Here is a 22,823-nt window from a genome sequence, read left to right on the forward strand (position 1 = left end):
CTTCCCCATCCTCAATACACTCCTTCCTAAACCAGCTTTCCTCTGACCTTTTGGGAAAGGACACAGTCCAAGCGTGTTATAATGCCATCTGGATTGGCAGTTGTATACTGTCAAAGGTCCTGCCTGTGTTGGTACCATTTTCCTTCCATCAGCTTCTTGCAACCCCACCAGAGGGACTTTTGAGGGCTTTTAAAAAGGAAATGGTAATGGCTATAACTCTTAAGTAGCTACTGATATATTTTTTAAAGCCCTCCACTGGTGTGAGGGGCTAAACAGCAGCCAATCGCAAAAAAAGTTCTGAAAAACCTTCTGTGTGGAGCTCTGTTGCCAATACCTCGGTGTTTGCAGCAGCAAGGAAAGAAACACGGAGAATTTTCTCGGTGTGCAAGCAGCCTTGGAAGGTGAGATTTTGGAGAAGGGATTTCCAAATTGCTTCCCCTTGGTGCAACTCCTCACAAGCCCCCAATTTGTCACTATGTGTAATAGTAAAATAGGGTGGCTCACGTCAGTTACAAAAAATTTAAGAAGTTCTGTGTACTCCGGGGACAGAAATTTTTTTTACTTTATCAATTAACCTCCCGTCCCCCAAAATAAACCACCCTGAAACACGCAATGAGCACTGAGTATACTCCAGGAGCACAAAATGTTGAGAGCAACTGGGTTAAAGAGGTGGCAAGAGATAGGAGAAATCAGCCTAGTCACACCCTGAAGTTTAGAAAATCCTAGAGGTAGAGATTTAAGAATTGTAGGATTACCAAATTAATTTTCCATCCCACAGTTTTTCAGCCCCACCCCAAATTTGTGGGATAAGGACTAGAAATCACTTGGGTCCTATCCTCTCCTAACCCACTTTCCAAAAAGTGTTCAAAGCACCATATAGTATATTAACATTGCTAAATGTTGTAATGTTAAAGAAATTAAAAATAAATACAAATTATTCCCCAAGAAACTGTCAGTTCCATGGACTCATAGGCCTTTTATGCACGGGGTAGTTTGTGTCGCGATCACCACCGGACTACATCGGGGTTTTGTTGGAATTATGCATGATTTTTCTGATCTTTAGAAGTCACTTTGCTCTCCCCCCGCATTTTCAGGATGCTGTTTTACTTCGAGGTTTGATTGCTAATCCTGTGCATAGGCTTGCATCAGGTTTATCTCCCCACAACCGTTCTCACTTCTCTCTCCCACTTGACTTTCCTCCTAATCCAACCCCTCCCCTCAGAAGCCATCTTTCTTTTCTTTCTTTTTTTGCAAGTGCAGGAGAGGAGGCTGAAGTAGTCACAAACAATCTATGAGGCTGCTTATTTAGTTAGTTTCACAGTGAGTGTTGGTCAGTTTCAGACCATGTCAGATCAAACAGTTGTTTTTTTGTTTGTTTGCAAGCACAAGACCCCTGCATTGAGATAGCCAGAAACAAATTGGTTGGGGGTGAGGGGTTGTCCGGACCCTTCTCTGCTTTGGCTGTGAAATGGCCCCTCGGTTCAGATCAAATGAAAGAATCCTGTTGCGGGGCTGGCAGAAGCTGGTGACGTATTTTTAAAAATACACTGGTTCAGTAGCTCCGCATTTTCTCTGGGAATGCATAATTGATCACAAGATAGAAGAGTTGGTTTTTATATGCTGACTTTCTCTACCACTTAAGGAAGAATCAAACCAGCTTACAATCACCTTCCATTCCCCTCCCCACAACAGACACCCTGTGAGGTAAGTGGGGCAGCTGAGAGAGCTCTAAGAGAGCTGTGACTAGCCCAAGGTCACCCAGCTTCCCTTATGTGTAGGAGTGGGGAAACCAACATGGTGCACCAGATTAGCATCCACCGCTCATGTGGAGAAGTGGGGAATCAAACCCAGTTCTCCAGATCAGACTCCACTCCACCACTCCAAACCACCAGTCTTAACCACTACACCATGCTGACTCTCACTGGTACACCTGGAATTTCTTCGGGAGAAAAAGCCCCTGTGCATATTGTTTTGAGAATTCGACTGCAGTTAGAGAGCAGCAGATTCAGTGGCTGATGGGCTGAGTTAGGCTTGGTGAACCCCAAATTATAGAATGTCTGTAGGCTTTTGAGTTGTACAGAATGTCATATGTTTAATGGGATATCTCACACAGAGCATTAGTGTAATGCCTGGCTTAGCTGGACAGTGTTCCGGTAAATTATGTTTTATGTCACTGAATTTTACCATCATTGCACTGTTAAATGGCAATTAACCAGGTGTTAAATAATCCTGGCGGTCCAAGATCTGTTAGCTCTAGGAAATAACTATTTAAAAGAATAAGAGTAAAAAAAATACTGAGTTATTTTTGTAAGTGTTGCTAGTATTCTTGAATTGAAGAGATTCTCTCCCCCCCCACCCAGTTCTGTAATAAACTGACCTCCACACCATAAATGAAGATGATTCTCATGTGTTAACAAGCTGATTAACGAAATGAAGCTGTTGCCTTGCTTACAATAGCATTTCATTGATTTTCCTCCCTCTAATCAACTTGTTTTCTGGCTTCAGCTGAGGATAACAGCTCTGTCCAATTTCACTGACCCTGCAGAAGTATTAACAGGCAAACAGCATACAGTACAAGCATGGAGGATGGACATTTTAGTAAATGCCTTCTTTTGCAAGAAAAGCCAGCTGCTAAACAAGGCATGGCAGTATAAGAAAATGGCTCTGGGACCCTACTTTTCTCATACCTTTCATGGACTGTACAATACATGGCAACTTTTTTAGTTCAGTTTCAGTCACCCTTAATGGCATGATAATAAAAATAGTAGTAACAAAAATACATAAATCTTTATATTCCATACAATTCAACAGAATAACTAAAACTTAACTATCAATTTAGAACTCGTCGGCGTTAGATGCTGTAATAATAGGTTATCCTGAGCGACGTAAAAAAACCAACACTTAATGTCCAGCACAGCAACTTTTTAAAAATAGTGGCTATATTTTGAATTCAGCAGTGGGTGAAGGGACAGAATAATTGATTCTGCCCATCAAAAGACTCTTGTACCAACCAAGATACAGGCAAAGCTATTATCACTGAATGGCAAGAACAGCAATGTGAGGGTTCCAGCTGCCCAACTTCTGTTTGGAGTCCTGTGTTTGTGTTTGGCACTAGAGTTATTTCGTGAATCTGTTTGGCCGCCCAAACTATTCTCCCATTCACTTGGTCTTTCCCAATTGTGATTTTAAAAAAATTAAAATTGTATTAACTTCATCTACTTGGGTGCAGGCACCGTAGAGCCAAACTAAAAACAGAGGCGATCCAGTCACAGATCTCCTGTCTCTTATAAACTGGGGAAAGCGGGGAGGCAAATTGGCTTAGAGGAGAACATTAACCCTCCCATGCCATTTTTCTAACTGTAATTCCCCAAAGTTGCTGTTTACCCCAGGTGGGGAAATGTATGGGTACCCATAAACTTTCATCAGCAAGGCAAATAGCAGGTTTGGGGAAGGGATTGGTTTACAAGGAGAAAATGCTATGTGGGGTTAGCAACTTTCTTCCTGCTTTGTATCCCCAACCTGTTCAGCTCGCCCCACCAACCCCAACAGTGGTTCCCTTTGAAATAACTTTAAGGAGGAGAAATCCTCTCACAGATCTCCAGTTAAATACTTTGGCCCTTAAATCGGAAAGATGATTGCTACCACTTAACCAGCAAAGATGTCGGAGTGGAGGCAGAAAAGGAACAGAACAGAAATCTGGGGGTCAGTGGACTTGTGACAAAGCTAGAGAATTTTGGGACATGATTTATTATGAAATTAGATTGATATTGCAGAAGAATATACCTAAGTCACCAGAGATGATGCTACTTAGCATAATACCAGATACCATTTTAACTCACAGAACTTTTTTGATTTATGCAACCACGGCTGCAAGACTGTTATACACAGCTAAATGGAAAACAACGGATATCCCAGACAAACGCGATTGGATATTGAAAATGTTAGACTTAGTGGAGATGGCAAAATTAACGGCTTTGATTAACCAAAGTGATAATGAACAGTTCAGGGGAGAATGGGAGGTATGGAGAATTTATTGTGAACAAGAATTACATTCTGGGAAAATAGAAGGTTACATATTGAATTGACCCATTATGCGTTTTTTGATGATTAGTTGTTGACGGTTTTTGTTTAATATTAGGGTCAATATAATAAACGAAAGAAATGTACTAATCCATTTTGAAGCAGAGGGAGGTGATGGGGAAGTCATTGTTAATTCATTACTATGTATTTTTAACATTACCGAGATATTTACTAATGATTATTATTATAAATGTTGTTAAATGAATGTTAAATTTAATATTTCCTAAAAAAAAAAAGAAATCTGGGGGTCAGTGACCTGAAGAAGAGCATGGTAGAATGGCCAAATGTTGATTTTAGGAACCGTCTTCTAAAAAGTAGGCCCTAATCTTGTCAACCTTTGGTCTGGTTAGAACTGGATTGCACACAAATGGGGAAGGGCTGTGGTTTAGTGATAGAGCTTCTGCTTGGCATGCAGAAGGTTCCAGGTTCAATCCCCTGCATCTCCAGTTAAAGGGACTAGCCAAGTAGGTGACCTCTGCCTGAGACCCTGGAGAGCCGCTGCTGGTCTGAGTAGACATTACTGACTTTGATGGACCAAGGGTCTGATTCAGCATAAGGCAGCTTCATGTGTTCATCTGAGGCAAACCAGAATAGCTATGCATGAGGGTAAATGAAAAAGTAAACTACTCAACAAATCATCTGCCACTATCACACTCCCAATATCTTTATATCTAAATTTACATTTGGAGCCTATGTGCTCAAGACCAGATTGCCTGGGCTCTTGTCCTGTATCGAGGAGGAGGAGGGTTGGTTTTTATATGCCGACTTTCTCTACCACTTAAGGGAGAATCAAACCAGCTTACAATCACCTTCCCTTCCCCTCCCCACAACAGACACCCTGTGAGGTAGGTGGGGCTGAGAGAGCTGTGACTAGCCCAAGGTCACCCAGCTGGCTTCATGTGCAGGAGTGGGGAAACAAATCCAGTTCACCAGATTAGCCTCTGCCGCTCCTGTGGAGGAATGGGGAATCAAACCCGGTTCTCCAGATCAGAGTCCACCGCTCCAAACCACCGCTCTTAACCACTACATCATGCTGGCTCTCTTGGTATGATTCAGCAAAGAATAACTTTGCTGAATCATACCAGGGTCCGTGTGGTCCAACATGTTGTCTGTGGGAAGCTTATAGAGGAGAAGACCATCCTGAAACCCCAGGAAGTGATATAGCTGACATCACATCCTCAATAGGTGTGCTGAACAACTTTTTTGTACTGGAGAGGAATAGGTTCAGTTCCCTGCTCAGCCTGCAACCTCTGGGGGGGGGGGGTGACTTAGAGCCAGCCATTCTGTCAGCCTAACCTACCTCTCAGGTTTCTTGTGGCGATAAAATAGGGCAAGCACACTTATGCCACCCTGAGCTCTTTGCAGGAAGGGTAGTCTGTTTCCCCTGCTTCACAAAAAATACAACACAGAAGGCAGTTTTCCCAGCCTGAAGCAAGCAGCTTCTTCCCCATAGCAGCTAAACAATTTGACCGTGAATTCTCTCAGTGTGAAGTGAAGTGGAATAGAATTAAGGGTAATAGAGCAAGTGACCCATGGAGTATTCCAAAGTAAAGGAAGTGGAAAAGAAAGCAAAGAGGAAAGCTGTAGCAACTTGTTCAACAATGAATGCTTCTTTCTCAGCAAATACAATATCCTCTTGACCTCTTCACAAGAGATTACTGCTGCCATGAACGTACACTTTGGTGACACAGGGCAGTGAGGATGTGAAGCTGTCTTAATGGTTTGCATGGGAGAGATGTGTTTTGAAATAAACCTGGCTGATCTTCTCCACTAAGACTCAACCAGAATGCCTGCTTCTATCAAAAAGGCTTGTGAACTGTAGTTACAGTTTTCCCCAAACTGTCTCATTGAGTTGATTAATTATTCATGTCCCACTATCATCTGGACCTTGCCGAAGGAAAGATCCACATTCGATTGCTAATGGTGATGGATGATTTAGTAGCAGATGGTGGCTGGGATATCGCCCTTCCCCCCTACACACACGTGTGTCTAGTACATTTGTCTGGCTGAGAAAAGGGAAGGGGGTCTGTTGATGGAGTCCCTTTGCCTCCTAAGATGGGGTGAATCTATGAGCTCGGCTTGTGTGTTTAGTGAGTGGCCTATTTTATACCGCTCCGCAGACAACTAAGAAGAATAATGGAGCTGCATGGATGGCATTTTGGCTTTTAGTGGGGTGGGGAGGACGTGTTGGCTTTCTCTTGCTTAGAGGGGAAGACGTTCTCGGTGTGGTTTAAAGGCCTGATCAGAATTAAATTTCAAAAATGCAGTATATTTTAAAAGTATTTGCTACGATTGCTTTTAAGCATTGTGTAATAACTACAGCAACATCATCAATGCATGTCAAAGCATCACAACTTTTAAGCAAAGGGATCCATGCTATTGATGTGCACATATACTGATTTATATTCATAGTGTGTCACACCAGAAGTGCATACAAGGAAAAATTGCATCTGATCAGAAGTGTGTGTGTGTATGTGTGTATAGGGTATGTGCGTCTGCACGTGCACTCTAGGGGCAATAGTTCACCCAGCCCTCCCTAAATAGTGCCTTGGAAGAGGCTGGGCAGGACATGAGACCTAGCTAAAAAATGGTGGACTGGGGCAAATACATCTCTTCCCCTTCCCTCCCCCCGTACTATTGCAAAAGCCCATTTATCCACATACTTGCCAGCCTCAGACCTCCAAGTATTTCCTGTCAGTGGACATGCCAGGATAAGGAAAGAAAGAGCAAACATTCTCTTCTTTTCCTCTGCCAGTCTTCTCCATCGAATAGGCAGGCAAAGAATAATAGAAACATAGAATTATAGAGTTGGAAGGGATCACTAGGGTCATCTAGTCCAACCCCCTGCACAATACAGGAAAATAACAACTACCTCCCCCCCACACACACACACACCCAGTGACCCCTACTCCATGCCCAGAAGATGGCTAAAAAAACCTTCCAAGATCTCTGGCCTGGAGTGAAATTGCTTCCTGACCCTAAAGTGGCAAACGGCACCGCCCTGGGCATGCAAGAAAGGGCCCTGAGAGCCAAACACTGATGCATACCTTCCTGCCCTCCCTCTCATGATCTTCCTAAAATCATAAAATCAGTACTGCTGACATGTGGCCATCTAGCCTCTGCTTAAAAACCTCCAGGGAAGGAGAGCCCACCACCTCCCAAGGAAGCCTGTTCCACTGAGGAACCGCTCTGTTAGAAAGTTCTTCCTTATGTTTAGCTGGAAATTCTTTTGATTTAATTTCAACCTGTTGGTTCTGGTCCGACCTTCTGGGACAACAGAAAACAACTCAGCACCACCCTCTATATGATAGCCCTTCAAATACTTGAAGATGGTTATCATATCCCCTCTCAGTCATCTCCTCTCCAGGCTAAACATACTCAGCTCCTTCAACCTTTCCTCATAGAACTTGGTCTCCAGATCCCTCACCATCTTTGTTGCCCTCCTTTGGACACGTTCAAGCTTGTCTACATCCTTCTTAAATTGTGGTGCCCAAAACTGAACACAATACTCTAGGTGAGGTCTACATCCTTCTTAAATTGTGGTGCCTAAAACTGAACACAATACTCTAGGTGAGGTCTAACCAGAGCAGAGTAAAGCAATACCATCATTTCCCATGCTCTGGACACTTTACTTCTGTTGTTGCAGCCCAAGATCGCATTTGAGAACCACTTCAGTCAGCAGTAATGAGTAGAAATAAAACTAGATTCTGAAGCTCAACTCAAGCATTGCATGAGACCAAGGTTTGATTAAACTAACTATGGTTAAAAATATTGTCTAAGGCTTTCACGGTCAGAGTTCATCTATCCGGGCTGTGTGACCGTGGTCTTGGTATTTTCTTTCCTGACGTTTCCCCAGCAGCTGTGGCAGGCATCTTCAGAGGAGTAACACTGAAGGACAGTGTCTCTCTATGGTTAGTTTGATTGAATGCTGGTCACTCTAAACATAGTGGCTCCTTAGGGTCTGTCAAAACAGGCTCTCAAACCATGGTTTAAAGTGGGTTTATTATAAATGCAATTTGTTTTAACTCTGGTTTTGCTTGATATACGAACACAGACAAACTAGTTTAATCCTGGTTTGTTCTTCGGCGATGCCTCCCAGGCTACAAAGAGAAGTCTATGAAACCAACTTTTTTAGAGCTGGGTGGTCATCTACAAGCTGAATCCTGGTTTCACAAACCAACTCTGCTTAAAATAAACCATGGTTTCACATGATGTCTGAATGGAACCAGAGAGCTCAAAAGTGTGCTGGTAATAAATGTTTGAACCTGGTCTTTTTGTTTGTGGAGGCCGATGATTCTAATACGCTAATTAATTTTGTTTTGCACAGAGACTTTGCTTATGTAGCGAGAGATAAAGACACACGGATTTTGAAATGCCACGTCTTCCGATGTGACACACCAGCAAAAGCCATTGCCACAAGTCTGCACGAAATCTGTTCTAAGGTACATTTGCTTTCTGTCTCCTTTCTCTAGAACTTATTGAAGGTCTCTGTGTAACCTGCACCATTTTTTAATTGTATTAATACAAGTCAAATAAAAACAAGGATCTAAAACGCAAATTACTAAATACATAGACCTCAAAACTGCTCATTCTGGACAGAAAAACATTCCAATTTTCAAACTTTTCGGACTTTTCATTTGTAATAGACAGGTTAACTTACACAGACAAATGCATTCCATCAGCTTCTCCAACCACTCCTCCTTCTTTGGAATTATATTTTTCTTCCAATTTTGGGCAAGGGTTAACCTTGCTAATGTTTCAGTAAGCACAAATTCATGGACTTCTTTTGGGAAGAAATCCACGCAATTGAACAAGACATTGAAGTCAACAAGACATTATAAGCAGTGTGCTGGTTATACAGCAATGCAAAATCAAGCAGAGTTAGGCTGACTGCATCCCTCCCTGAAGACTGAGATGCAACTCTGTAGAGCTAACTGCCGGTCACTGGTCTGTGCTGTTCCCAGTCAACCTGCAAAATCCAAAGACCTCGAGGCTTGCCTAGCTTTTAAAAAGTTGCAGCAGTCTAATTGTAAGCAAATGCCAGCACCCATCCGAGGGATGGATTCCCACAAGTAGGACGGTTACTGCTTTCAGCTGCATATCTAACTACGCACTAATTGTCTGAGAATTGGCGGTGCAGGCCTGAAGCCTGGGATAGAGTGAAAGAGGGCAGATGGAGGGCAATCTTGGGGTTCTGTAAAGATTTGCTGTCTCCTCACCATGCAGTGGTCTCCCACATGTAAACCGGCTACATTTGGGCAACTTGAGCTGACCTCATGACAGCATCCTATGGGAGGCCGTTGGGCCCAAGAGACCTGCCATGTCTTTAGAATAAGGTGTGCACTTTTGTGCCAATGTAACTGTCTGTGGGGAGCAAGAAGCCTCTTAAGATGGCACACAAGTTGCCCATAGTTCTATCTTCACCATCATGTCCACTATGCGCACAGGTACATGTTCGTGCACACACACACACATATATTGAAGTGCTGTGTCTGAGGGCGCTTTCACACGTCCTGAATAATGCACTTTCAATCCTTTCAATGCACTTTGCAGCTGGATTTTACTGTGTGAAATGGCAAAATCCGCTTGCAAACAATTGTTAAAGTGCACTGAAAGTGCATTATTCAGGATGTGTAAAAAGTGCCCTAGGTTTTGTGCTCATTTGCTTCTGCTGCAGGGCACCACAGCAGCATAATCCGATGCTCGCAATAGCATTGCCACAGGCCACTGTCAGTTTACAGCTCCTGGTTGCAATGTGCCAGCATCCCGCTCCTACAGATGTCCCTGTGTAGTACAAAGGAATGGACCACTCAGAAGGACAGATGATCTCATATCATTTTTGCCTTTTAACCTACATGTTGGGGGTACATTTTATAAAGATGACACTCATCCCCCAGGCAGAAAAAAAATGTTGAAGCTTCTCTAGCAGTTGTGTCCATTTCTCCCATAGGACATTTCAGTGTTGTGTCACGCTGAGGATTTAGATCCCTGAAAGTTGCGTAGTGAGTTTAAATGCATGCAACCTGGTCAGAGGCGCATTTGCACGGTAATCAACCCCATCTATTTTGATGAGGTTTATTCATTTAATCATTTTCTGATTCTTATAACCCGCTCTACCCCGGCAGGCCAGGCTCAGAGCGGCTCACGTAAACTATCAAAATATGATAGAACTATAAAATCACACAAAACAATAAATTGAAACGGCCCCAACATATTAAAATCAGGATTTGAAATGGTGCCTAGAGTTGTCATATAAGTCCACAGTATTTGGCCTGCAGGCGGTTATTTGGCAGCAGCGGGTAAAGTAGGGAGGGCAGTATTTATAGTAGAACTGTAGCTGACCTCAACCATAGGCCTGGTGGAACAGTTCTGTTTTACAGGCCCTGCGGAGTGCCATAAGATCCTGCAGGGCCCTGGCCTCTCCAGAAAGACTATTCCACCAGGCCTAATTTGCACTGGTTTCTTCACCAATCCTTAGTAAAAACTGCAATTTCACTAAAGAAATTTGGTGGGGACGGAGGCAGGAGCACCTTTTAAAAATAAACCATGTAGACTCTGACTTCCCAAATTAGGTTTGTACTAGAAGTCAGATTAATGCTCGTAGCTGCTACTGTATAGTATGCGAGAATAAATGCTGTGTTATCACCCTCTTCTCTAGATTATGGCTGAACGGAAGAATGCCAAAGCTGTGGCTTGCAGCTCATTGCCTGAGCGGACGAATGCTACCCTAGATGTGCCCTTGCAAGGTACCCTCTGTCTGGAATATTATCTTGAACACATGAAGCTGCCCTATCCTGAATCAAACCATTGGTCTGTCAGCATCAGTACTGTCTACTCTGACTGGCATCAGCTCTCCAGGGTCTCTCAGGCTGAGGTCTTTCACATCACCTATGACCTTTTCCTTATGGGAGATGGCAGGGATTGAACCTTCTGCATGCCAAGCAGGTGCTAGGGAGCCATGGCCCCTCCCTTCTTCAGCACAGTATCTAATCAATGATTGCTACAAAAATCATTTGAAAACTCTCAAAACCATATTATTTACGGCATGATAGCATCGAGTGTGTGTGTATGTGTGGTATACATACACATACAAGATCTGCTGAATAGACTGGTCTGGTTTGGTTTTATTATTTAAATTATTTTGAGTTCTTTTGAAAACTTATAATAACGTCTCGATTTTCTGGACGTGGCAAACCACCCCACAAACAAAGTCTGCCTTGGAAACGTCGGGATGTGACGTCACCCCATGGGTCAGGAATGACCTGGTGCTTGCACAGGGGACCTTTACCTTTACTTAAGTAATAATAATCACATGTAATGGGGAACTTTGAACAAGCTGCCGCTGCCTCTAAATTCAGACTCTTTTTCTGCTAATGAGTAATGATAGCTTGGTAATTTTTTGTCCATGACCAGCTGCCAAATTCCAAGCTCTGTTCTAGGTTTAGCTATTCTGCGGCTTGGCTGTAAGGAAATACATAAATCTGCTTCAAGATTGTGGGTAGATTGTGCCCTTGCAAATGTTTAGTGTTCCTGCCACACCAGGGCAGTGTCCCATCTTATGGTGAAGAGCTGGTTCAGTAGGAGGAATTTCCAGCACATTACCTGTTGCCCCAGAAAACCATAGCCCTGGGGACTCAACCATTTGCAGGGGTGGACGAGGAAATGTATATGGCCCAGGAGCAAGCCAAGCAAACAGCAAAAACAACGTGCACTGGCTTGCCTCATCCGATACCTTTGCCAATGGGCAGTGGCACAAGAGGAGAGGGGTTGGTATGCTGACCCCAATTACTTTTGCCACTGAAGAGTTTGAGCCAGAGTGACTGGGAGGCCTTGCTTTGTTGGCTCCTGGCTGCCAGTGGTCCACCAGGAAGTTTTCTTATACGTTATACAGCTGGAGTTGGATCCAGACCTCTGTGTGTTTTAAGTGCCATCAAGTTGCTTCCGAGATATGGCGACCCTATGAATTAATGACCTCCAGAGTACCCTATTGATAACAGCCTTGCTCAGGTCTTGCAAACTGAGGGCTGTGGCTTCCTTTATTGAGTCAACCCATCTCATGTTGGGTCTTTCTCCTTTCCTGCTGCCTTCAATTTTTCCTAACATTACTGTCTTTTCCAGAGACTTGTCTCATAATGTGACGAAAGTACAATAGTAATTTTAGCTTTTAGGGAGAGTTCAGACTTGATTTGATCTGGAACCCACTTATTTGTCCAGACTTAAATGGGCAATTTCTACTGATCCCCCACCACACACATGCATGTCATTCCTCAGGGTCTCCTGTCCACCAGGAAGAGCATTTTGTGGAGCTCAGTGGGCAGGGGAAGCTGGAAAGTTGTATTCTGCTGTTGGAAAATTTAGTCTGGCTCCACCCCTAGTCTGCCCCTGACCATTTTTGTTGAAAAGATAGTAAGCTAAGTCCAGCCTTTTTATCTTAAATACCTCTGGCACTTTTCATGCCAACAGTGACATTGGTTTCATTGACTGGCCTAAGTATAAAAAACTTGGTTGACATCCTGGCTGAATGTAAGTTGAGTGCCAGCCCTCAGGGTTCACTCGTATGATCCTGCTTTTCCCAAATACCACTGGGCATTTTCTAGATCCCGCTTTAATGCCCCTCAGCTTTACTAGAGGGCAGATATTACAAGATACCAGCTGAACAGAGAATATGTCCATGTAGTTCAGTTGAGATCGAATCAATTGGTCATGTTCTCTCATACTGCCTGTTTTATTGTGACATCCAAAGAGAGCTGATCCAGCCTCTATTAAGAAAGCTACCTGGTCGCTCAGAGAATTTTATGTTAGGTATCGCCTCTCAGATAAAGATCCAATAATCACTAAACTTGTGGCAAAATTTTGTTTTATGGCAACAAGGATAAGACATGCTATGGTGACAGCAACAGACAAAGGATGAATACTAATCTTGATTTTAGATAGACCTCAGATTTGAGAATGATAACTAAATGTTATTTAATGTAATTTAACTATATATTGTATTCTGATTTTATCTATTATATTTGTTTTTATCACTGTTATGCTGGTCCATGACCGTAATAAAGTTTTTAATAATATGATCCTGCCTTTTGCTGGGGCTGTTGGGTCATCCAGCCCTGCTAGCAGAGTTCTTTAACTGGAAATGCCAGAGCTCAAGTTCTGGCCCTTTCACATACTCCCTGCCCTGATTCCCTGACTCTGTGCTGACTGGGTGAGAATCCCGTGAACAGTGAGACATCTTTCAACAAGCTTCCATAAGTCCTCATGCTGTTCCACAACCCTACTTTTTCCCCTCTGTAATTTCCACAGAAATTAGCTAGGTTCCTTTCTAATGAGGTAGCAGGAGCACAGATTTATTGGCATCGATAGCAGTATCGCTAGAGATCAATTACCTGGTAAATTATGTTCTTCTATCACTGATATAAGGATGTTTTGTCTGCTGTGAATGCCGATAAGCTAAAATTGATTTTTTTGTTCCAATGCAGTAGATTTCCCAACACCAAAGACCGAGCTGGTGCAGAAGTTCCATGTGCAGTACTTGGGCATGCTTCCTGTAGCTAAGCCAGTGGGTAAGTAGCTTATGACTGCTTCAAAATTTTTTCCCACAAACTGAAAGTTAAATTCTTGTGGGTAAGTTCAGATGAGCTTTCTTCTTGGCAAGATGTAATGCCCTAGACTCAGCCGAGACACAGGGGCGATACAATAAAATTATTGCAGAAGAACGAAAATGCCCATTTCGTCCCGATCAAATAGTCTCCCTAGCCCACATTGTTTTAGCAGGTCCAAAAAATAATATTGCACGAAATAAATATATTACTCCCCGGATAAAACAGCTAAAGGCACTTTCTGAGAAGAGGATGCTGCGTTATCTGTTGTCAAATAGATCGGTCAATTGTGTGAGAGATGCAGCAACTTTCCTCTTTATAGTGTCAAGAAAAAATTTCATTTCCCCTTTTTAAAGCGTGAAATGGTTGATGAATAGCCAGTGGCTGTTTAAATCTAGGGAAATGGTTGATGGATAGCCAGTGGCTGTTAAATCTAGGGAAAGGAATTCTTTTGGGTGGAGGAGGAAAATTGGTGGTGGGACATAAAGGAAGCCTGATTTTGTTAGCGGCCATGAATGTGGATCCAGACAGTGGCAGTGTATATTCCCAGTTAAATAAGTGGCATGAGGGATGTGGTCTAATTCTTATTAGACACAGGGACACAACGCATGAAAGATGGAGTTAATTGTCGGGACTTCCTTGCTAAATGTGATACATTGTGATTCAATGGGTGATACATGGGCCTGCTCCAGCTGATCTAAAGAATGGACCAATTTGTTTTGGGTACCTAGAGGAGTTAGATCAGGGGTGTCAAACATAAGGCCCGCGGGACAGATACAGCCCCTTGAGAGCTCTTATCTGGCCTGCGAGCCACCTGAGGCAGCCACCCCCTCCACTCTCGAACTGGGCTGGCGAGGCATGGCCCGGCCCAACCAAGTGATATTTATGTCATATCCGGCCCTCGTAACAAATGAGTTTGACACCCCTGAGCTAGATGATGCCTAGGGCAACCCTGAGCAGAGTTACACCCTTCTAAGTCATTTGGAGTCAGTGGACTTAGAAGGGTGTAGCTCTGCCTAGGATGGCAATATCAGTTGCTTCTCTTCTCTGTCAAGGACCCCCACAAGGCAGTTAACTATTACATAACAAGTTTGATTTGATTTGATACTACATAACAAAATAATTGAAAAACAAGTGAAAACTAGGACAACTGACAAACAATAAAGGAGAAGGGCAATAAAAGAAAAGAGGTTGTTAAGGTAATAAAATCAAGGGCAGAATTCAGTTGTTACTAAACCCAGAGACACTCTGAAATTTTCCACTAATCATCTGAAACCCAACCACACAGCACTTTGCCATGAAGCTGAAGTTGACCCTAGCCTGTCTCCTGTCTCCCGCAATAGCTGATCTCATGGGGGTTGTTGTGAGATTAAAATTGGGGGAGAGGGGGAAACCGTGTACCTCACCCTGAGCTCCTTGGATGAAAAGTGTGGAAGGGGGAGTGATAAAAGTGAGGGAGTCTTATCAGAACTCCCAGGAATTCACATGTGTGTGTGTGTGTGTGTGTGGCACAAGAGGAAACACTCTGCTTCACATGATTGTGCATCATACCCAAGAAGGCAGGGGAAATGAAGCTGTACTTCTGAGAAAGGCCAGAGTGAGGGGATAAAGTAATCCAGGGACACTGTCCATCAGGTATTCCAGCCTCTGACTGTTGAGGTCTTTAAAGCACCTTGACCTGGGGTAGGAAACAAGCTATTGAAGATGGCACTGTCCAAGTCATTAACTGTATGGCCTCTATTTATTAGCTGCTTTTTGGTCTAGCTAAAGTTTCCTCATAGTCTTAAAAGGCAGCTCTGGGTAGAAGAAGAAGGGTTGGTTTTTATATACCGACTTTCTCTACCACTTAAGGAAGAATCAAACCAGCTTACAATCACCTTCCCTTCCTCTCCCCACCCTATGAAGTAGGTGGGGCTGAGAGAGCTCGAAGGGAACTGTGACTAGCCCAAGGTCACCCAGCTGGCTTCCTGTGTAGGAGTGGGGAAACAAATCCAGTTCACCAGATTAGCCTCCACTGCTCCAAAACCACCGCTCTTAACCACTACACCACGCTGGCTCTCATTACAATAATCTAATCTGGACAGCACTGAGACAATGTCCCAATCTTTCCTGGAAAGGGCACAGCTGGCAACACCAGCCTAAGAGGTGGTGCTTGCCGCCAGTCTCACTCGGCCAGCCAGGCGCAGCCTTGGGCCCAGGCTGTGGAAAAGCCCACGGGACTTGCCTGACCTTTGAGCACACCTAAAGTCGCTCGTTGGAGCCCAGCCAGCGTTCCTAAAGCAACCAAATCCAGTTCTTGCTGGCCGGCCCAAATAAGTGCACGCTCAAAGAGTGTTCCAGGTTGATCAGTAGAGTGGACATGGACAAATAAGCTGGCACCAGGTGCTTCCACAGCAAAATCAAGATAGCAGCGAAAACAAATAATTTCAGAAAGGTAAACTTTTTAGTCTGTCTCAGCAAAACAAAACAGGAGTCTAGGGGCGCCATGAAGACTAACAACATACTTCCGGCATGAGTTTTTGTGAGCCGGAGCTCACTTCGCTAGATGGATGCACGACTTGTGAATTCTGTTAAGTCTTTAAGGTTCTGTTGGACTTTCTGTTTGCTTTTGCAGCAAAAGTCAAGTAGATCCAGTAACCACGTTCATTCCAGCATAATTTTTAAGTGCTCCGAATTTTAAATAAAAGCAACTGCTTCTCTTTCCACATTCATATTATCATTATGTTTATCCTGCCTTTTCTCCAAGGTTCTATTCAGGCATCACTAACAAATCAGAGCAAGTTTGTGTATAGGGATATCAAGCTGAGTGTCAGGTTTAGTGTCCCTTCCGCCCTCTCCCTCCTCACATTAGCTCGTGGGCCAAGATTGAAAACAGAAGTCTTACATCGAACTCCAGTTGTTTGCACCTTCCAAATTCAGAGGCCTAAAAAATTGAGGGTTGTTTTCCCCCCAAGTGTAGATTCTTAAAGGTAAAGTTGGCCCTTGTGCAAGCACCGAGTCATTACTGACCCATGGGGTGATGTCACATTCCAACATTTACTAGGCAGACTATGTTTACAGGGTGGTTTGCCACTGCCTTCCCCAGTCGTCTACACTGGGGAAGCTGGGTACTTACTCATTTTACCATCCTTGGAAGGCTGAGTCAACCTTGAGCTGACTACCTGACTACTTTCGTCAGGATCGAACTCAGGTCATGAGCAGAGCTTGGACTGCAGTACTGCAACTTACCACTCTTAGCCATGATTCTTTGGGCGAAAACGCATGGTCGCTTTAGCCTCCTTTATTCCCTGTTTCAGCCAGGATCGAACACATACATTTCGCCGAAAGTGTGTTCGATCCTGGTTGAATCCTGGCTGAAATGGAATAAAGGAGGCTAAAGCGACCATGCGTTTTTGCCCTTAGATTCTTAGCCATGGTTTAATCCTTTCAGCTTCAGTCTCAGTGTGTCATGATGGGAGGGGGAGGGGGGAGTGTACAAATGCAACAGTAAACCAGGTTCAGGCCCCTTGCAAACTCTAGTTTAGTTTGTGACGTGTGGAGGAATATTAACTCCCTCTTTATCCACAGCCCCGTGCTGTACGCTTAATTTTTGTTTATACATGCACCAGGCAATTCACATGTTACATTCAGTGCATGTACAGCGATTGAAACATGACATTTATCCGGGTACTGACCTCGTTTCATGTACAGAGTATACCTTGGTTCTTCCTTTGAAATAGATGTATGCACATGGATGTGGGATGTACATGTATGCATGGAAACAGGGCTAGAGGGACCCGGTATCACTTAGTCAGCCTGTGATTCAGTGTGAGCCAGTGAGCTCGCTGCCTAAGGGCTTGAACCAAAGTGCAATATTCAATCAGTTGTAACTCAGTGACTCCCTTGTACTGACCTCGTTGCCTTTCTTCCTCCACAATCACAGGCATGGACACCCTGAACAGTGCTATAGAAAGCCTTATCGATTCCTCCAGCAGAGAGGACTGGATGCCAGTCACCATGAACGTTGCTGATGCCACCGTGACAGTCATCAGTGAAAGAGTAAGGCACCACCTGGATTCTATGAAGTGATAAATAACCCAGGTGGGATCCAGCCGGTTTCCCCCTCAATCTCACTTGTTTGTTTTTTGTTTTTTTAATTACCAGCCCCACCCCACACGGCTTTTGTTCATGCATATCCTATGATCTTTTTTTGTAGCCATGAACACATGAAGCTGCCTTATACTGAATCAGACCCTTGGTCCATCAAAGTCAGTATTGTCTACTCAGACTGGCGGAGGCTCTCCAGGGTCTCAGGCAGAGGTCTTTCACATCATCTACCTGCCTACTCCCTTTAACTGGAGATGCCAGGGATTGAACCTGGGACCTTCTGCATGCCAAACAGAAGCCCTACCACTGAGCCACAGCCCTTCCCCTTATTGTTGATCAAAGGGGATGCCTTCCTCCTTTTTTCAATACAGGTTGAGTATCCCTTATCTGGACTGCTTGGAACCAGAAATGGTCCGTATTTCGGATCTTTCTGCATTTTGGAATATTTGCATATACATAATGCGATATCTTAGGGATTTGACCCAGGTGTCAACACAGAATTCATTTGTTTGATATATGTTTTGTATACATTTTACACACTTCACCTGAATGTAATTTTAAACAATATTTTTAAAATAATTTTGTGTACATTGAATAGTCAGAAAGCAAACTGGCGTGCTGCTGAGGGCCTGGGAGTAATGCCTGCATGCCGGCTCAAAAAGTCTGGTTTTCGGATCAGTCTGGATATCGGATGTCCGGATAAGGGATACTCAATCTGTAGTGAAAAGTCTGGTTGGATTCAGCCCCTCGTTTGTATTGAATTCATCTGAGTCGGCTGTAGCAAGGATCAAAGCCACATGGCACATTAAGGACTTTTTTAAAAAAATCACTGTGCCATAAGAGTCCACATCATTCATGAAGTGTTATCCTCAACTGGCAGATGTATATCCTCACCGGGACCCACAGAAAAACACGGCCCAGCAATCCACGAGAGAGGGTTGTAGAGAGGAATATCTCAGCTGATGCTTTCAGTGATTTGTTTTTCACAAACCTTGCTTTTTACTCAGGTTCACTGGAGATAAATAAAAGCTACCATATGCAACGTCAGGATAGATTTAGCAACGAACATATGGTTTCGTTTCCCGTTTATTCATTTATGCCACATTTTGTCTTTTTAAAAGTAACAAAATAAAATTAATTATAATCACAGGTGGGTTTCAAAACCAAAATCCTTAAATCTAAGTGTCTTTATCAGTTAAATTAACACCTTAGAAGAAACATTTCCCATTGTGCTCCTTGGGAACCAGAGTTCTTGAAGATTTCTTTCATGTTTAAACCAACATAGCCGACTTCTTCTGTACCCTTCAAGCCTTTGGCTGTTTGGTGCCAGTTTCTCCGTGTTTTGAAAAGTTTCTTGAAGTTCCCTCTTTTGGTGCATAATTGATGCCAGTCAGTGACTCAGTGCTTCAGCTCCCGAACTAGTAAACCCCAGGTCTAAAACTCAAGAGTGGTAACCTCTGCTCTTCTTGCCAAACTAGAATGAAGAGGAAATCATAGTGGAATGTCGTGTACGCTTCTTGTCCTTTATGGGAGTGGGGAAAGATGTCCATACCTTTGCCTTCATCATGGATACTGGGAACCAACGCTTTGAGTGCCATGTTTTCTGGTGTGATCCCAATGCAGGCAATGTATCAGAGGCAGTTCAGGCTGCTTGTATGGTAAGTGACCACACAGGGTTATTATACTATTAGTGTAAACAGCAGAAAATTCAAACAAAGCATTCACTGACCTTGTCAAGTTTTTGGTTTTTTTTGTAATTATGTGGCATTCAGTGTGAAAACCAGCAAATTCAGATTTCCCTAGCAAATCACTCATTCTTGTTCAGTTCGGAGCCCTGGGTCTTTAACATCATGATTCTAAATTTTGGTGTCGGCTGTCCCTGCCTCGTGTGCTTCATTGCTATTAAGCAGTCCATATCACCATCTATTATGTGCACAGACTAAAAACCAGAGTAGCATAAAGCGGCAGAGTCAAGGAAGCAAGTTCTTGCTTCCACAAGAGAACAAATACGTCTTTGTAAGAAAGGGAATAATGGGAAAACAAATTACAAGATTGATGAGAATCACCAGAGTTCCCCACTACAATGATATTATTCAGCATCTGTTTCCAAGAGTGCTAGTCGGGTGCCATCCTTTAAAATTGTCAACAGCTCCCTTGGGCTAGTGGGGGGCTGTTAGTGCCAACCTGAGAGTGAACAGAGCAGGTTCTGGAGATCGGAACTGGATACCATTCACTCTTGGCCCCCAAATATTAAATTATATTAGAGTCCTGAGATTTATGGCAACTCTGCCACCATGCTGAGGTGGTTCGCTGTAAGGATTTCTACAGGTGTGTGTTAATATTGCATTGGTATAATATAACAGTGGTAAAAGTGGAAACCGTTTATTTCTATGACGTGCTCTCATGATCAAGTTGGCCACCCTTAGGGCAAGCATGCAGAGCTTGTGACTCTACGAGCCAAATTCAGCCCATTCAATCTAGGCAGCAAAAACCCCTGGTGAATCGCTGTGCATACCTGGGGGCCCACATTTGGCTAATGGTTCACCAACGATGCAGGGCAAGCCATACAGGGGTCAAAAAGGGCAGAACCACCTGTAGTGACAGAATATTGTCCGTAAAGCTGAAGGTGCAGAGCCAGACTAACAAGTGCAGAACGTGTTTGCTTTCTTGCAGCTACGGTATCAGAAATGCTTGGTCGCCAGACCTCCTTCGCAGAAAGTCCGGCCGCCGCCACCTCCCGCAGACTCAATGACCAGAAGAGTCACAAGTAACGTAAAACGAGGAGTACTGTCCCTCATTGACACTTTGAAACAGAAACGCCCTGTTACTGACACGCCATAGCCACCGCACAGGAAAAACCCAGATTTCTCAGAACGCCTGATGGGAAATGCAGTAGCTACGCTAAAGAAGATGGACTGATTTTTTTTTTTGGCCTTCCAGTTTAAATGGGTGATGCTTTGTCTTCAGAGAATTTACCCCTATCAAAATAATATTAGACAAGCATGTTCTCTTGTTCTTGACACCATCATGTGATATGAAAAGAAGCATGAATATTTTTTTTTGCTGTGAGTTACCATGAGAAGCAGAAGGTCTGTTTTCCAACTGTAAATATTATGAACATTACTGAAATTCACACATACACAAGAAAGGAACTTGGCACATCACTGCTAACAAACGAATCCTAACATCCTGGGAGAGAACCCCTGCCCAAATTGATCCTCTCACCACCACCCTGAGCTGGAAAACAGGCGGACGTCTGGTTCTGGAGAGCGGGAGGCAGCTGGATTTTGGCACAAGCAATTCTTAGATCCTACAGCACTGTGTCCTCATTTTCAACATTGAAGTACATACCAAGCATTAGTGTAGCTTTTTAATTTTTTTTTACAACATTCTACTCAGTAACAAATTTTCCATGCTGTATACCAGAGTAATCACTTTTCATCTTTTGTCAGAATGCCTCTTTAAAGGTGGCAGATCTTCTACACAGGCGGTCCTTTTTTGTCTGAAAGAAAGTGTAAGTAGTGTAGATTCACAGTGTGTATCTGTTTTTCTGCATGTACCCAGCCATGGAAAGTTGCCTGTCCCCGTACATGTGCATCCTAACAGATACGTGTTTGATGCTCAGATGATGCCTACACACAGCTTGCAGGGAAGTGCCTCCCCTGTAGGAAATCATGTTCAAAGTAGTCTGAACAGGCTTGAAGTCAGATTTCTTCCAGTGCCAAACTCTTACCTTTTAAGAGTTTGGAAATTGGCTTGGGAAGGAAGGATGCCTCGGCTTTTAATTCTAGAACAGACAAAAGCCTGTTGACACGGGCCCTCAAGCTGATCTCTTACCTTTTTTTGCAGTTGCTTTGTGTCTCTTTTCATCCTGTTATAAAGGGAGGGAGGGAGTGGCAGGTCAGAGTAAGAGGCTGAAAAATTAAAATCAAAACTAATTACTTTCTACCCAGCTCCTGCAGGAAAAGCCTTAAGACCCCTTCTACTCTGACCACAGTAAACCAGGTTTTAGGGCCATGGGCAAAAGCTGGGCTGTTTAGGCACGTACTCAGTGTACAGGAAGTATGCACAGGGCCCAAGCAGCCACCCATGGGCTTGCATCCCCTTCCCCGATCTTCTGAGAACATTATAATGTGAACTGGAGAGTGCATGCGCACGCACATACATGCCAACATCTAGAAGTCCTCATGCATTTGGTCTAAAGCAGGACTGACTGCATGGTGTTCTTTAAAAAAATGTCATGCACAGGAGGGTTGATTCCCTTGTTCTGCTGCATGGAGCCCAATCGCTCAACAGTTTACAGAGCATGAAGGAGAAAAGACTGCTGCACTTACAAAGGACAGTGGCTGCCACTCACAAGAACGGGAGAGAGATGTTAGGGCCCCTCTGCTCACAATTATTTCCTGCACAAGGATTGGGAAACTATCCTCATGCATGAGAGGAGACATGATTGCTCTCTTGAAGTATTTGAAGGGCTGCCATTTAGAGGAGGGCAGGGAGCTGTTCCTGTTGGCAGCAGAGGATAGGACTCGCAATAACAGGTTTAAATTGCGGGAGTACCGTAATTAGGATATTAGGATATTGCGGGATATTAGGAAAACATTTTTTACAGTAAGAGTTGTTGAACAGTGAAATCAGCTACCTAGGGATGCGGTGAGCTCCCCCTCACTGGCAGTCTTTAAACAGAGGCTGGACAAGCACTTGTCAGGGATGCTCTAGGCTGATCCTGCATTGAGCAAGGGGTTGGACTAGATGATCTGTATGGCCCCTTCCAACTCTATGGTTCTTTGATTCTATGAAGAGTGCTATTTTGGCACTGTTAGAAATTGGCTTCCCATCCTGAGCACAGACCCCAAACTATACCTGTGTGTGTTCTTTACATCTGATACTGCACAATGAGTTTTCTTGCAGAGAGGTGACATCAGCCTGGCCAATAAGTGCCAGAAAGTAGTTCTGAGTCAGGATCAAAAGCTGAGGAATTATCAGGGGGAGGAGCAAGCCAGAGAGGCTGGCTGAAGCCATCTGTCCTGAAGCCGCAAGTGCCGGGCTGATGCCCCCGTT

General features: G+C 43.8%; 1 protein-coding gene across 4 annotated transcripts in view; it reads left to right on the plus strand.

The window, feature by feature from the left end:
- The window catches only part of APBB2 (amyloid beta precursor protein binding family B member 2), a 136,633-nt gene extending 115,978 nt beyond the window's left edge, over positions 1-20,655 (plus strand). For 3 of the 4 annotated variants that reach the window (XM_056855627.1, XM_056855628.1, XM_056855629.1), the window contains 6 exons: positions 8,408-8,522; positions 10,739-10,826; positions 13,557-13,640; positions 17,599-17,714; positions 19,241-19,420; positions 20,436-20,655. In XM_056855627.1, coding sequence (XP_056711605.1) covers positions 8,408-8,522; positions 10,739-10,826; positions 13,557-13,640; positions 17,599-17,714; positions 19,241-19,420; positions 20,436-20,603 — 751 coding nt within the window. In that variant the 3' untranslated portion in view covers positions 20,604-20,655. The remainder of the gene's footprint in view (positions 1-8,407; positions 8,523-10,738; positions 10,827-13,556; positions 13,641-17,598; positions 17,715-19,240; positions 19,421-20,435) is intronic. The other variant, XM_056855630.1, reaches the window with a different exon arrangement.
- The last annotated feature ends 2,168 nt before the right edge of the window (positions 20,656-22,823 follow it).

Source organism: Euleptes europaea, chromosome 9 (genome assembly GCF_029931775.1).
Source record: "Euleptes europaea isolate rEulEur1 chromosome 9, rEulEur1.hap1, whole genome shotgun sequence".
Classification (NCBI taxonomy): domain Eukaryota; kingdom Metazoa; phylum Chordata; class Lepidosauria; order Squamata; family Sphaerodactylidae; genus Euleptes; species Euleptes europaea.